At 39.3% G+C, this 14,880-nt stretch overlaps 1 protein-coding gene across 2 annotated transcripts in view; it reads left to right on the forward strand.

The window, feature by feature from the left end:
• BACE2 (beta-secretase 2) overlaps positions 1 to 14,479 on the forward strand; it is a 52,540-nt gene extending 38,061 nt beyond the window's left edge. For both annotated transcript variants that reach the window (XM_048071458.2, XM_048071459.2), the window contains 3 exons: positions 848 to 997; positions 2,201 to 2,369; positions 8,378 to 14,479. In XM_048071458.2, the coding sequence (XP_047927415.2) occupies positions 848 to 997; positions 2,201 to 2,369; positions 8,378 to 8,631 (573 nt within the window). In that variant the 3' untranslated portion in view covers positions 8,632 to 14,479. The remainder of the gene's footprint in view (positions 1 to 847; positions 998 to 2,200; positions 2,370 to 8,377) is intronic.
• Positions 14,480 to 14,880: the final 401 nt, after the last annotated feature.

A 14,880-nucleotide genomic window follows, 5' to 3' on the forward strand; every position in this document is an offset into this window, starting at 1 on the left:
TTCACTTTGTTAGTGTCATGGATACATTAAGAAACACTGTTAATCAACCTTATTTCAAAAGCATGTCAAGTTATACTGGTAGTTAGTGGAAGGGCAGCAAGAGAAACAGAGGGATGTGTTTCTTTTTGTTGACCAACAGACCTTGATTCCTTTGGATGCTAGGGGATTTTGGCTTCTCCCTTGGTTTCAAAACCCTGAAGTTCATAGAATCACAGAATATCTGAGTTGGAAGTGTCCCACAAGGATCATTAAGTCCAGCTCCTGGATCCCCAAAGACCACCCAAAAATCAGACCATATGTCTGAGAGCCTTGTCCAAATGCTTCTTGAACTCCAGCAGCTCGGTGCTGTGACCACTGCCCTGGGGAGCCTGTCCCAGTGCCCGACCACCCTCTGGGTGCAGACCCTTTCCCTAACACCCAGCCTGACCCTCCCCTGTCCCAGCCCCATGCCGTTCCCTCGGGCCCTGTCACTGTCCCCAGAGAGCAGAGCTCAGCGCCTGCCCCTCCGCTCCCCTCGTGAGGGAGCTGCAGGCCGCCATGAGGCCTCCCCTCGGCCTGCTCTGCTCGGGGCTGAGCAAACCAAGGGCCCTCAGCCGCTCCTCACACATCGTGCCCTCCAGACCTTCCACCATCTTTGTAGCCCTCCTTTGACAGCTTTATATCTTTAAGTTAAGTTGACTACAAAACAATGTGTGGGAGGATGGAAGCAACTCATTAAACATTCATGTAGTTTGTATTTCGCTTTATGTTTTTAAAAACTATCTGCTTCTTTAAATTGTTGGTGTTGGGGCAGAGCTATCAAAATCTATTAAAATGTATGTAATCTGTATGCATCATTTTTTCATAGGTACAAGAATTCTCTTCTGGTTTCTGGACTGGTACGCAGCTTGCATGCTGGGATAAAACGGAAAGACCCTGGTCCTTATTTCCCAAACTCTCCATTTACATGAGGGATGAAAACTCCAGCAGGTCATTTCGCATCTCTATCCTGCCACAGGTCTCAGCTTTCTTCGTTTATTCAGTTATACGCTTATTCTTACTATTGTAACGCATATGCTCTTAAAAAGTAGAAGCTATTTTTAGCAGTAATAGAAAATTAATTTATTGCATGTGAGGGAATTTAATGATTTTTTTAAATCAATATTTAAATAGGAAAAATTACAAAGAAACTTGTGTATTAGAAGAGACTCAATACCTAAAGCCAAAAAAGAAAAACAGAGTTTCCTTGAGTGCAGTCCATGTAGCTGGAAATGAATTTTTCAAATTGTCAGGAAAAATATGCAAGTTTTGTTTTGTTTTCTTGAGCATTAGCCGCATTAGGTATCGATACAGAGTGTCGCTACTCATTTTGATCTTCTCATTTTGGGGGAAGCAAATTGATTTGTTTTTCGTGGCATTCTGAGTTGGAGCACTTCTCCTGAAAATGACACTCTTGGCAAGGAGCCTGTGTGATCTCTTCACCAGTTCATATTACTTGGTTGGTTTATCTTTTATTAATATTCCATACCAGCTTTTAGAATGTAATGTTGTGCCACTTTCATTTTGTTCTCTGGCTTTTTTTTCCCCCTATATAGATTGCAATACAGCCTCGTATCCTCTAACATTACTAATACAATCTATTACCTCAGGGGATGGTCAGGAGCAAAGGGGAGAATGAGCCTTTTAAGTACATTTTAACTTGAAATATAGTAAATCCTCACAATAAGCTTTTTCTGTATTGATCATGTAGCATGTCAATCTTTCATCTTCCCTGAGGATACAAGGGGTAAAATGTGACTTGAATTTATGAATCTGGAGACATCAAGATGACACTGAAGAGAATGCTCTCTGAGTCAATTGTATCCTGATAATTTTTTTTAATAATAGTTTTTTTTCTCTAATTCAAGTTTACACTCCAAGTTCTTTCTTACTTGTCCTCCCCTTATGGAACATACAATAAAAAATGGTTTCTGTGAATTTGCTGATGCTCTTCATGTATTGAATGATTATGTTCAAATTTAAACTTAGACTCCCAAGAGTATTACCTCTTACCTGCATGTAAGCGCTTTGACTAAATTTAAATTATATACAGAAGTCTGTTTGATCCTATTAATTCTTGATTACCAGTGGAGTTTGAGTGCTTGACTGTAAAAATCAAAAGGTCTGTCATCTTCTAAGTACTGTGTGGTGTTGCTTCTTACACTTTTTTTTTTTTTAATAGCTTTATATTCAACCCATCCTTGGAATAGGAGAGAACTTGCAGTGCTACCGATTTGGGATCTCTTCATCTGCGAATGCCCTGGTTATTGGTGCTACAGTCATGGAAGGCTTCTATGTAATATTTGACAGAGCTCAGAGGAGAGTGGGCTTTGCAGTGAGTCCATGTGCAGGTAAGAGAAATACTGTTCAGGACTGGTGAGTGAGGAAACACCTGCTACTCTCAAAAAAACATCTTTGTCCCTTACATGATGGGAGACAGCGTGGTTACCAATGAAGTGTGAGGGTTATATTTTTGAGCAATCCCATGGTGTTCAGATTTCACGGGGAGAAAAAAAAAAGATTGTATTGCACACAACAGTCTTTTGGTGTGAAGTAAATCATCATCAACTTTGGATATATATCTTAGCTGCATTCTTCCCACTGAGAGAGGATATTCTTTCTCAGTCTGTCTGTGTGTGCAGTTTCCCCAATACAGTTGGGGAAAGAGAGCCCTTATTTTTAATTCAGCTTTATTTATGTAGTCTTGTTCTAATTTGCAGATAAATGGATTCTTAACTAATTTTTGCATTGTGCAGTGAAGTACTTTACTCACATTTTTCTCCAAATTGTGCCTTTTCAGCCCTTCAGAAATACTCACGGCAAAGATGAAAATGGGACTCAAATTAAGACTTGTGATGTTTGTCTTAGTTCTAAACAAATAGTTTTCTTGGTGTAAATAGAAAATCATTAATGTTTTCATTAGCTGCTGAGGAAATGTGAAGAAAAGCACTGATAATTTTAAGATGATTTCACAGTGCTGGTTAACTTTCTTGCTTTTTCATGATTCATCTTATCTCACTAAGGGTAGCTAAAGACAAATACAAGTTTTGATGTATCCTCCCTTTTCTGATTAGACATTGCATTGGCACCACAAGAACATACAAACTGCAGAGGAGGGAAAGGCTGCATACCCATATGGAAGTCCCTATCCCAAACAGAAGTGGTCTATGCCCAGAAAAACATTGTAGCATCTATTACCTGCTTGAGAAAAGGAGCATGACTGATCGTGCTACTTTACTCCCCAGTAGTTATGATAGAGAAGGTAAGGGCAGTAAGTACCTGAGTGCTTAATGCAACTAGGTAATTGAGGGGTAAAAAAGACAAACACTAGCTAGTTTGGGTTGTAGCTCTAGGGCATTCTAAAAGCCTTTTTTTTTTTTTCTTTTTAATCTATCCATTGTTAATGGGTTCAAAATTGTTGTCTTTGAGCTTGCTAAGCAAAAAAAAAAAAAAATCCGGACATAGATGCAGGTTGCTTAATGAAGACCTCTATGAGAGATCCTGCAGTGATGAAAGACATTTTGAATGCATCTGGAAGGAGGGTGTAACTAGACAAATACTACAGACCAGGTTTTCCTGCCTGTCACTCTTCTGTTTGCTTCCTGACTGCATTTTTAGCAAGCCTACAGCTGCCTCCTGTTCCTGTCATGCTGCAGCCATTAATGGAGAGGAGAAGGGGCATTTTGACACAGCATACTGACTGACACCAGGTCGGCAGGGCACTTTAGCCTGCTGGTGCTGATAAGAAATGCTTTGAGAGCATGTCTGTGTTGAGAAAAAGAGTCAGGGAACCATAATAGTACCTTAATGTTAATATTGCTACACAGAAACATGGAGTTTGGCCACTGCATGTAGATCTGCCAACCTCTTCTAGAACAGAAGAACTGAGCTTTCTGACTAGAAATCTGAATTCACATGAGCTTGGACACATGATGATCCCTGGCTGGTGTTAGATTGCATTTAATTATTGTTTCTTTGTCCATGTTTCATGCATACGTCTAACCTAACATCATGGGAACTTAGCTTCTTGAGGAATCAGGTGATACAAACCACTGACTGAGACAAGATAAACCGATTTGTCAGACTTTATTCACATGGGGCAGATGACATTTTGCTGGATGTGCCAGTTATTCTGAATTCACTTCTTCACAGCTTGTGGTTTCCATATTTAACATTACTTTCATCAGAAAACCACAACTGTGAGTGGTTGTGCGCTGACTGGCGAGCAGTCAGTGCAGTGTGAGGGATTAAGCTGCCTAACTGGCTTCCTGCGGAGGCCAGCCGTGTCCTCCATAGCAACTATATTAATGTAATTTGTTTGGATCTTTTTAGTCTGTTAGTGGGCATAAATTAAATGGAATTACTGGCGGCATAAATCATCAAAACTAGAGAAATATAAAGGACTTTTTTGGTGGGGCTGTGCTTCTTTGTATTCACTTGTACTTTCTTGTTTACAATAGTATGTTAACAATAAAGTTAAGCCTATCTTTTTGTAAGGTATTAAACAGGTATAGGCTGAATTTAAAAATGGCAAAAACAGAAAATAAGGCTAAAGCCCTTAACTTCATTGAACTCCAAGTTTCTGTTGAGACTTGGTTTGAGATGAGAAATTATTTACTCTTCAGTTCTCCTTCCTTTGTTTTCATTCTCCAGAATGTACCCCCCCACCCAAAAAAAAAAAAAAAATGGTGAAGAGAGTTAGTTAGAAAGCAGTGGGAGACTAATCCATTTTGGCAGGAAAATTTGCTTTTTCCTCAATTAGGTGAAGCCCGGTAACATTTATTCCGCCTGTTAATTATTTTGAATCATTTCAAGTTGTCTGTTGTTAATTTCAGAGATACTCTAGTATTTAAAGGATGACTAGGAAAGGTTTGAGGTCAGGCCCGTTCTTGAGACCAGATGTTCAGATCACCTAGTTAAGTGATGCAACCTAATGGTACTTCAGCATCGAGTAGGACTACACCCCTTGTTATTTTTGTAGTAAATGAGAAAATCACAGAAGCAAGGCTTGAGTGTTTGAAGGGAAGAAATGCACCAAGCACTGCAATCATAAGTGACTTCTACACTAAACTGTGACAAGGCAGAATGCACCCTCGGCAATTTTTTGAGCCCTAAACTTGGAAGAACAGCTGTCATGGTGAATAACAGAGCTTCAAGCCATAAAGGTCATAGTAACATGGAGGACTGAGCAGCTGAAACCAGGTTCAGTGAAAAGAACGGTGGAGTTTTGCATCGTGACAAGAGAACCATCTTGCATGAGAACCGTGTGGGAAGGGGCCAGCTGAAGAGCAGCCCTGCAGAAAGAGAGCTGGGAGTTATGATGGGCACCAAGTTGAATGCAAGCCAAGGGTGAATGCAAGTGAAACCATGTAACAAAGGGCAACATCCACCAGTTAGATTCAGAGGTTTGAGCTCAACGTTAGGAAATCCTTCTTCACAAGGAGAGAAGTACAGCACTAAAACAGGAAACAGATTGCCCAGAGAGATCATGGGTTCTCTGTCCTCGGGGTTATACAATCGGCTGGTCATAGCTGCAGCTGACTTGATCAAGTGATAGTAACAGTCTTGCTCTGTATAGGAGGCTGGACGATGTGACCTCCAAAGGTCCCTTCCAGGCAGCATTCTACTGTTCCATGCTATACTCAATCTAACTTTAGGTTTGCTTCCTTTCCAAAACATCCAAGGTAGTGAGAAAGAGCGTTTGACCTTTTCAACTTTGAGTTCTACACAGATGTTATAAAATAGCATTTTTCCAGAGGTTCCATTTTTGTCCTGTAATCATCAATAATGTAGAATATCCCATTGTTTTCAAGGTCAAGAAATTACTGTAAGTAGCTAGAACCAAGTATTCTAAAAAAGAAAATGCCAAAATATCCTATCATCTAATGTGTAATAGGTTAAGTATGGGACTTGGTTTATATTAAGGGTTTGTTTGAACAATTTAGGCAAATTTCCCCCTTTTTATTTCCTTTCAAGTTCCCTGGGGGTAGAAGAGGGTGAAGGAAAAGTTTTCTTTTTGGAGGGAAGAAAGCGAAGGCTATGCTGCTATCAAGCATTCTCAAAATGTAATTTACAATGTCAGCCACTACGGCAACAAGTTTGTATTGCCTTTTTTAACAGCAGTAGTTATTGTACTCAAGCTAAATAACGAGTAATTAGGGACTGTTTATTTTGAAAGCTATCTACAAGGTGGAAAATTGTGCTGCCTTTTCTTTTTTTCTTCTTCAAATACTGAATTCCTAAATAGTAATAATTATGCCTTGCATTTCATATCAGTATTATATGTGGCTTAGTTTGGTTTTCCTGAAGGACTTAATAGAGACAGAGGAAATGGTGGGGGGCCGACAGGGAGTGAAATGTCTCCACAAAATAATTGCATGGCAGACAAAATGTAATACTGGGAGTACGAACGGAACAGATTTCAGTTTTGTTTCTGCCACAGGCCTTCTAGGCAGTCTTTTGCAACTCTATCCATTCCTGTGCAGTTCCCTCACCATATCTGTGCAACAGCAGTGCCTTGGCAAAGACATGTTGATGATACAGGGTACACAGGCCACTTTATTTCAATCTGATGAGTTGAGATATACATGTTTGGTACTCACCAATGTCAGGATGCTTCTGGGTGCAACCTTAGGTTTCACCCAGCACACTCTAACAGCGCCATGCCACTAAAGAAGACTTTCCACACCTGCTGCTGGAGAAAGGGTTGGTTCAGTGAGTGATCCCACAGACAATTCCTGGCTTTGGCGTTACTTTGTTATGACAGGTGTGTTTTCCATCAAATCAGTGAGCTGCTCTGACTGTCCTTGCAACCCACCCATCACTAACATCAACACAAAAGAGGCAGTGACGGCAAGCAGGACTGCCCCCTTCAGCAACACCCTACCATTAAGTTGAATTAAGTCTAATGAGACTTAAACCTTTATATAATATGAGGTCATGGGAGGGCAGGGACTGAATACCAAATCTCTCCATTTCCTTCCAAAGGGTATTTTATGCCAATCTCTTTAAATGTGCTTCCAGGAAACTTGTTGAAGCTCTGTGTAAATATCAGATGCTGTTTACAGTAGGCAGGGTCACTTATGATTTCGCATGAGCGTGCGTGTGTGTAAAATGAACAAGAAACGAAGCAGGAAGCTTAAAACTGAGGACTTTATAAGAAATACACAAATGTGTCTTGGAGTATCTGACTAGAAAAGTGAATACAACCATTTGGAAAATTTTCTAAAATGCACAGACTAACTGTGTGCTCCTGGTCCCCCTAAGCAAGCTAAAAGACGCGCGTCCTTCCCCAGCCACAGACCTGCAAGTATGAAATGCTCCGAATATTTTGTTGCCGTAGGCAACTCCCTTGCTCTGCCTTTACAATACATGTAGCCCTGTCCACAACTCAGGGGAACTTTGCTGTGCTTGCCATGGTTACTGTGACAACCATGGGCAGCATAACCTTTTTCAGCAAATACTGATTTAACAAGTACTGGCTTGTGATGGTAATGAAACAAGTCACACAGCCTGTGATGTTACCAAGATGGATGGCTGTTCAAAAACAGCTTCCAAGGCACCCCTTCATGCTTCTTGATTTAACTTTGTCTCATCCATTTTTGAGTTGCTTGGTTAGCTTCTCCCTGCCTGTTTACAGCACTGCTCCTTCATGTCTCAGCTCCTCACTAGTGATATTGAGCATCCCCTCCAACATTCCCCTTTCCTCTGCATCTGTCACTGAGCCATCCCTGCTTTACCTCCCCTTCCTTCTAAATTTTCATCTCAGCAGTACCACTCATAAGGCTAATGTTGCTGGTTTCTGCCCAGTGCCTTGTGCTTAGGATATGGCCCTCTAAGGTATCTGTGAAGCTAATGAACCTGCATGCTGCTCCCTAAGACCTTGGGAAGTAGCTAACACAGAAGATCTAAGAATCCTCTGAGGTGCTCTTCCACTTGTTGCAAATGCCAGAAACAACAAAAGCTCTCCATACCCTGAACTACCCCAGTGTACTGATACTGTTGGATTTTTAAGCTTCATTAAGTTGATGCTTCTGAAAGCTTAGTTCAGAAAGAAAAGGTGATCCAGTGGCTGGGTCTTTTAAGTTGGGCCGTGGGACACCTGAGTTAAATTTCTGCTCTCTCATTGACAGCCTATGTAGATGTGGAAGTATTATGGTCTCCATATGCCTCAGATTTCCATTTTATAAACATGGAGTACTAGCATTTTTTTGCAATAAGAAATAGATTAAAAATAAGTATGCTGAGATGCATGATGATGTAAGGAGAGAGGTATATAGTTATTTAGGCTAGATCTGCTGTTGTTTGCTTTTAAATGGTGTCCCACAGACTTAATGTTTCTCATTTTGTAATTTCTCAGAAGTCGATGGCTCTCCAGTGTCTGAGATTGAAGGTCCCTTCACAACAGCAGATGTTGCAAGCAACTGTGTTTCTGTCATTTCTTTCCATGAACCAGTGTTGTGGATTGCCTCCTATGCTCTCATGAGCCTGTGTGGGATTATCCTCCTTGCACTGATCATCCTGCTGCTTATTCCACCACGTTGTCAGCATCGCTACACTGACAACGACGTGGTCAATGATGAGTCCTCCTTAGTGCGCCACCGATGGAAATGAGAACCTCGATTGTGAAACCTGGGACTTCAGCAGAATGAAGAATAAAGTACTTCACCAACAGGAAGAAGCCAACGCCTCAGTCCTTTTTACATCCATTACAAATTGCTGTGGAAATCCCTCCAAATATCATAACTTTTAAAGCTTTATTTTCTAACACTGATTCTGAACCAAAGCACTGTTAACCACCTCATAAGTGCTACGGTACTGGATTTGCTACTGCAGTACAAAGAGCCTTTATACTCTCAATAGTACCTTCTTTTTCTAAAAAAAAGAGAAAGAAAAAAACACGATAATGTTCTTCCACTATCTGAACAAAATTGTCCATCCTTCTTTCACAAAAAAGGAGCTGTTAGTATTTGCTAACTAATCAAGCCCTGACTGTAAAAAAAAGAGAAAAAAAAAATAACCTTTCTTACTAATCATATTAAATGAATACTGCTTTGTGTTTACATCAATTCATTTTGAAGCTGTGCTTACGGTGCGGGCAAAAGAGAAAGGTCAGACATATGCAGCAGTAAAGCAAATGAGGTCAAGAAGAAATGGCAGTTTGGGTTTTCATTCCTCAGAATTACTGCTGCCACTTGAGAGGGTCACCATTCCTGAGTGTCATTGCAAAATAGCTTGAGGAGGTAAAAACTGGGAAACAAACTTGTTCAGCCTTAGTGTAAAACAAGACTACCTCTCTTAATTTTACAAGGATGCTACCACTGGTAAGCATGTGACTTAGAACTGGTCTTTAAACACAGGATGTCCAGATATAACTCCTGTGCTTGTAAGTAGTTGATTTTATAGAAATCAATTCTTCATCACTTTCCACTTCGCTGCACAAAAAAACCTTTCAGTTTTCCCCCTAATGTGGGGGTTTGGGTGTTTGTTTGTTTGTTTGTTTGTTTGTTTTAATTCAGGATGAGTGATATTTAGTAAAGGCTGGATTGCAAATGTATAGACATTATAATCCTAAGGTCCACGTTCTGTCATCTCTTTTCCTATTTCTAGTGAATGTGTAACGGAAAGGAAACAACAAAATGAGAAAGACAACCAATATTTTTGCTGAGCTCAGCAACATACAAGTTCAAGTGTCTTCATAGACAGACTGTGAAGTGAAAGTCTTAATGCTGGCTTGTCTTTAAACATGAGCAACGGTGGGAGGCTTTTTGTCTAGCTCCAGTGGTGTGTCAGTCAAATGAAAAGTCTATGTACTGACTGACTGACTGAAAACACATGTGGTGAGACTGGAAAATATGAAGGGAAAGAGAAGGAACGAACGTATTTGCCAGACCTCCATTGTGCAAGCATAGATTTTAATGCAGAAGTCAGAACATGGCATTTTCTTTGCAGACAGAACAACTTTTTGTGTATCTAGTCAGTGAGCACTGCACCTCCATCATTTTTCTAGCGCACTTGCATAGTGGGTTCAAAAGATAAACAATGCAAGGTTGAGGAGTCCAGTGACAACTACTAGTTATCTCTCTGAAAAATAACTGAAAAAAAATCCTTTGCATTTCAATTGCACAGCAGTTTACAAATCTGTGTGGGTAACAAGAAAAAAAAGAAAAGAAAAGAAAAAAAAAAAAAAAAAGGAAGCTTAGCTCAGAATCTCCCAATCCCTTGCCTAGAAATTTTTCTGCCTGTAATCCCTTCATGCAGCTTTCTGATTCACACTGCCTCTGTTTCTGACTCTGCAGGGAATAAGCAAAGATTTCTTTTTTTCAGGAATGATGCTTTTACAGAAGTACAAGTACTGTGTGTGAAAATAAAGCACTGCTGTTTTTTAAACTAATGGAAGTTCATAACTGGAAGTGCCTGTGTTTTCCTTTTCTTTTTAATTCCTGCACATTCAGACTGCTTGGCTGCATAAAGTGTAATGATTCATGTTTTGATCTAACACCTGAAAATGGTTTTTTTTCGGAATTAGGAGTTGGAAGTAGGAGGAAATTTTGAGTTTGCCTCCTTCTTCCCCCTCCTCTTAGTTTGTAAGGGGAGAAAAGCAATTAATTAAAAGGAATGTAAGAAACAACAGAGTTTAGGTGTTTTCTCCCTAGCATATCTTCCATATGACTCTTTCGTAATGTCTTACAATTAGAATTTGTAGTACATTTTATAAAAATAAGTCATTCCTTTGGGTTTTTCTTAAAGCAATAGACTTTGCTCTGAAAAGAGTGATGTTTCCAGTTCTGATTTGGTTCCACGTCATCCTCCTGCATTGGGTTCGATACATAGCAAACCATTTCAAAGTTATATTCCTTCTTTTACAGGACAGTAATACAAGTAATGCGTTTGTAACCTGTTCCAAACAGAAACACATCATGCATGTTTGGATTGATAGAGTGGTAAACAATGAGCCCTTTCAGTTCATAAAGTAGTAGCAGTTGTATGTATTAGGTTCTTCTCTTTCCCTACCCTCTCTTACTTCATTACACAAGGAGTTTTACAAAGGAATTTATTGGGAAAGGTTCCAGGTGTGCTTTCTGATGATAAGCTAGATATCTTCTGAGTTGTTTAACAAAGTCTTCTTAGTGTAGAGGATTTCACATAAAGGCCTTTCAGTTTTACCCTTCTGTTTCGAATATCATTGGTCAAGACATTTTAATAGAAATACTTGAATTATATGAGCAATAATCAAGTAGCATAAATGAAACAGTAATATATATTTGAGTTTTCATGGCATACCTCGCCCCTAAAATTTGGATTATAGTAAAAATGCTGTTAGTGACATCTGCTCTCAGCACAAAATTCATCTCGGCTTGTAAATTGATACTTACACTGGCAGATATTCAGGTGAGTATTGCTTTGTTGCTCTGGCAACAAGAAGAGCAATAGAAGCCCTTGAGGGTTCATTTTTAGCCTGCGGCACATTAAGAAAAATAATGCTCTTGAGCATTTTTCTACGAAAGAATAAATGCAATGATAGACTACGGTGTTACCAAGTGTGTCTCACCAGTGATCTTTTTCCCCAATATATTTTTTTAAAGTAGACTTCCATGAGGTGTTTTATACTCTTGCTAACTAACTTCAGAGATCAGATTAAACCATACCTAGAGGCAAACAAAAAACGAAAAACCACCAAAGCCAAAAAGCAACCCTTTGGGTAAGGATAGTGCTATAAAAAATTCTCTATTTATTATGGAAGACAGGATACTCCAAATCACAGCACTCCAAATCATTCCTTGTATACATATCAATATTTGTTGCAGAACCAGCATTCTCCTAATGTGAATGGAGTATCATGTAACATGAAAATGTCAGAAAGCCATGTTTCATTGGATGCAGCCTTTTAGATAATTGGTACGATCAGTTCAGTCATTAGGGATTTGAAGATGCGTGATTTGAGTTAAAATAGTTAAACCTGAGTTCAGGCATGGGAATATGTTAGTTATATCCCAATGCCTTCACAGGTTTTAGAAATCTTATCATAGCCTTTTTGGCTTAGTTTAAGAGCTGAAGAAAACATATGAAGAATTTTTATAAGCTTTTTTTTTTTTTCAGTTTCAGTAAAAGGAGTTGAAGGGGATTGTTCTGGTTAAGGTGAAAGAGCTTGCACTTAGGATTTGTATGTTGGACCAACTTAAATACAATGTATTAAGGCAGGGTGCCATTCCAGTTCTCAGCTTTGATGTTATGCATGTTAATCAGTTGTAACCACAGACCTATTGTTTTTGTATCTCTTGTTAACCTATCAATTGTTTAACACTTAACTCTTCATCAGCTGAAATCAAACGACGGGTATTCTACCCCCTGACTTGTTGTCTCTATGAATTAGGAAGGATGACTCATTTGTATACTAACCTTTCTGATAGCCTCTTAACATGGTGCTTTTTCAAGGAGAGTTGTTCTTAAATTGTCCAATAATCCCGAACAATTGTGCTGTTGAAATGTTCTTTGATTTCTATAGAAGTTCTGAACAGCAAGGTTGGTTGGTTGTCATATTCTGACCTCTGACATGAGCCTCACATACACGAGTAGTAGTGCCTCATCATATAGAGTGAACTATTGACAGTACAATGACCTATTGACGTAAAAGTAAAGGAAATTAAAGAAAGAGGAATAAGTAAGTTACTCATAGCTTCACTTAATAAAAATTAAGAGCATAATTGATTGATCCTTTTAAGAAACATCTGTACAATTTAGCAAGATATTAGTTGCTGTCAAACTTGACTCTGATTGAAAAATTGTTCATTTCTGGCTGCTGAAATCCCTTCTGCTGTTCAGAAAAGGGAAGACAGATGGTAATGGGATAAGAGCAATCTTCCAAGCCAGTCAGATCTTCTGTCTTTTGGAGCCTAATTAGACTTTAGACCAGGCTTGTGAATAATCTAGAGTCTTATTAATGGCTCCTCAGGAACATTTCCTGAAATCTAGTTGTTGGCTGCAGCCAAACCCCTGGATGGGGTCAATCTGTACTGCAAAAGCCACCATTAAGACTTGCACTAACTGACAGAGAGACCAAGGTGAGCTGAGGCTGGCTGATTGTGTGAAATGAGGAGATGCTAAATTATTGAGTCTTCTCCCAGACTTCCAGATCAAGGCTGAGGATGGTTGGTAGAGTTCTGTTGACTCCAACTTCTAGACCTCTTTCACTTCTCACTTGGACATATTTAGCTGCTGGTCTTCCTTGCTGGTCCTGTACTTTTTGGCCCCAGATTGCTATCCCTTTCTCAGTACTGGAAAGCACTTGGTGTGGCACACTCTTTCCCTCCTGGACTTATTTTCCAGCATACAGAACTGAGATCTGTAGCTGCATAACACGGGGCAGACCTCCAGGGAATATGCCCTGGAAACCACTGGTGTGTACCTGTGTTTCTTCCTTGTTCTCTGCCCGTACGAAATACAGGGGTGGAGGGAGAACCACAAGGAGCAGTGAGTCAGCACCATTCTTTCAGCAGGTGATGGCCCCCTCATTGAAGGCCTGTCTGGTTTTGTCTCCCCGCCAACTATAATGACTTTTGGTTCTTCTTTCTGAATGAGAAACTTCTGCTTTTTCAAGTTGAACAATTCAGCCTTACTCCTATTTTACGGTGATCTGTAGTTAAGCAAAATACTTGAATAAACTACATAGTTTGTAACCATTACATTCTTCTTTGAAGGATACCTTCCCTCACAGAAATACGTCAAACCTGTAAACGGTATGTTTATTCCTGTTTTGTTAGAGGCAAGTCATGTAACTAAATGTTTAAATCGCTGTATTTGCAATATAGCTGTCCTCTGGAAAATTCTGGAAAAAAAAAAAAAAAAACAGATTCAAGCAAGTCAAGTTGAAGTGGTACTGAAAAGACAAATAACAATTTCTTGACAGCACCAAGGCATGGATTACTGCAATATGTCCTGAAAAAATTGCTTCACTAGCCAATACTCTGTGTGTGTATAAAACTACATAGGGTGGAATGTTTAAATAAGATTTATCTGAAACAGGCAGTTCACATTTTTTATTGAAAATTTTATATGGAGATACAGAAATCTTTTAAGACTAACACTATGGTCAACTGTTATTTGATGGTTCTTCAGGAAGTGTGGAAAGGTTTTCGCCTTTAAGGAATGATTCCATCCAGTAGGGGCATTTCCTCATCTGTTTTTTTTGTTTGTTCGTTTGTTTGTTTTTTGTAACAGATGCTATGTAACATGGAATGAAAGAAAAATAGGGTCAGTACTTTGAAAAAAGCGCTACAGTCTTTTTTTTTAATTCAGTGTTCAGGTGATGTTAGGTTGTCTATCCCAATTACTGCCAAGCCTCATTACTGAATTTTCCAGAAGTTGGTATTTTGTACTTTCAGGTCTTGCCATTTTCAGATAAATACTACGTAAAAATCAAATTTTCTGCTGCTTAAAATAAATGATTAATTCTTTCAAACCATTCAGCGTGTCTTTTTAAATCCTGTTAAGATGAACTTCAAGGCCAATAAATCATATCCATCCAAATTCTTCCTAGTACTTTGAGACTTTCAATGCTAACTTCTGGCTTTAGCTCTGAAAAGAAAGCAGAACTGCTGAACGTTGAAGGGAGGGGAGGAGGCAGGCATGTTTAGCTCCAAAGTGATTTTTTCCTGCTTACACTCAGATAACTCGATACATTCTTTCTTCAACCGTTTGTCAGTGCATTTCCATATTGGACAAAAATATCATGCATAGGCAACAATTAACTCGAGAAAATAAAGCTTCTGATCATCTGGAATTGATTGAAGTATTTTGGACTGCTGCCTAAGCTCCAGAACAAGAAGGCATCCAAACTGAATGTCCCTGTCACGGGACAGCCTT

Source organism: Anser cygnoides, chromosome 1, assembly GCF_040182565.1.
Source record: "Anser cygnoides isolate HZ-2024a breed goose chromosome 1, Taihu_goose_T2T_genome, whole genome shotgun sequence".
In the NCBI taxonomy this organism is placed as follows: domain Eukaryota; kingdom Metazoa; phylum Chordata; class Aves; order Anseriformes; family Anatidae; genus Anser; species Anser cygnoides.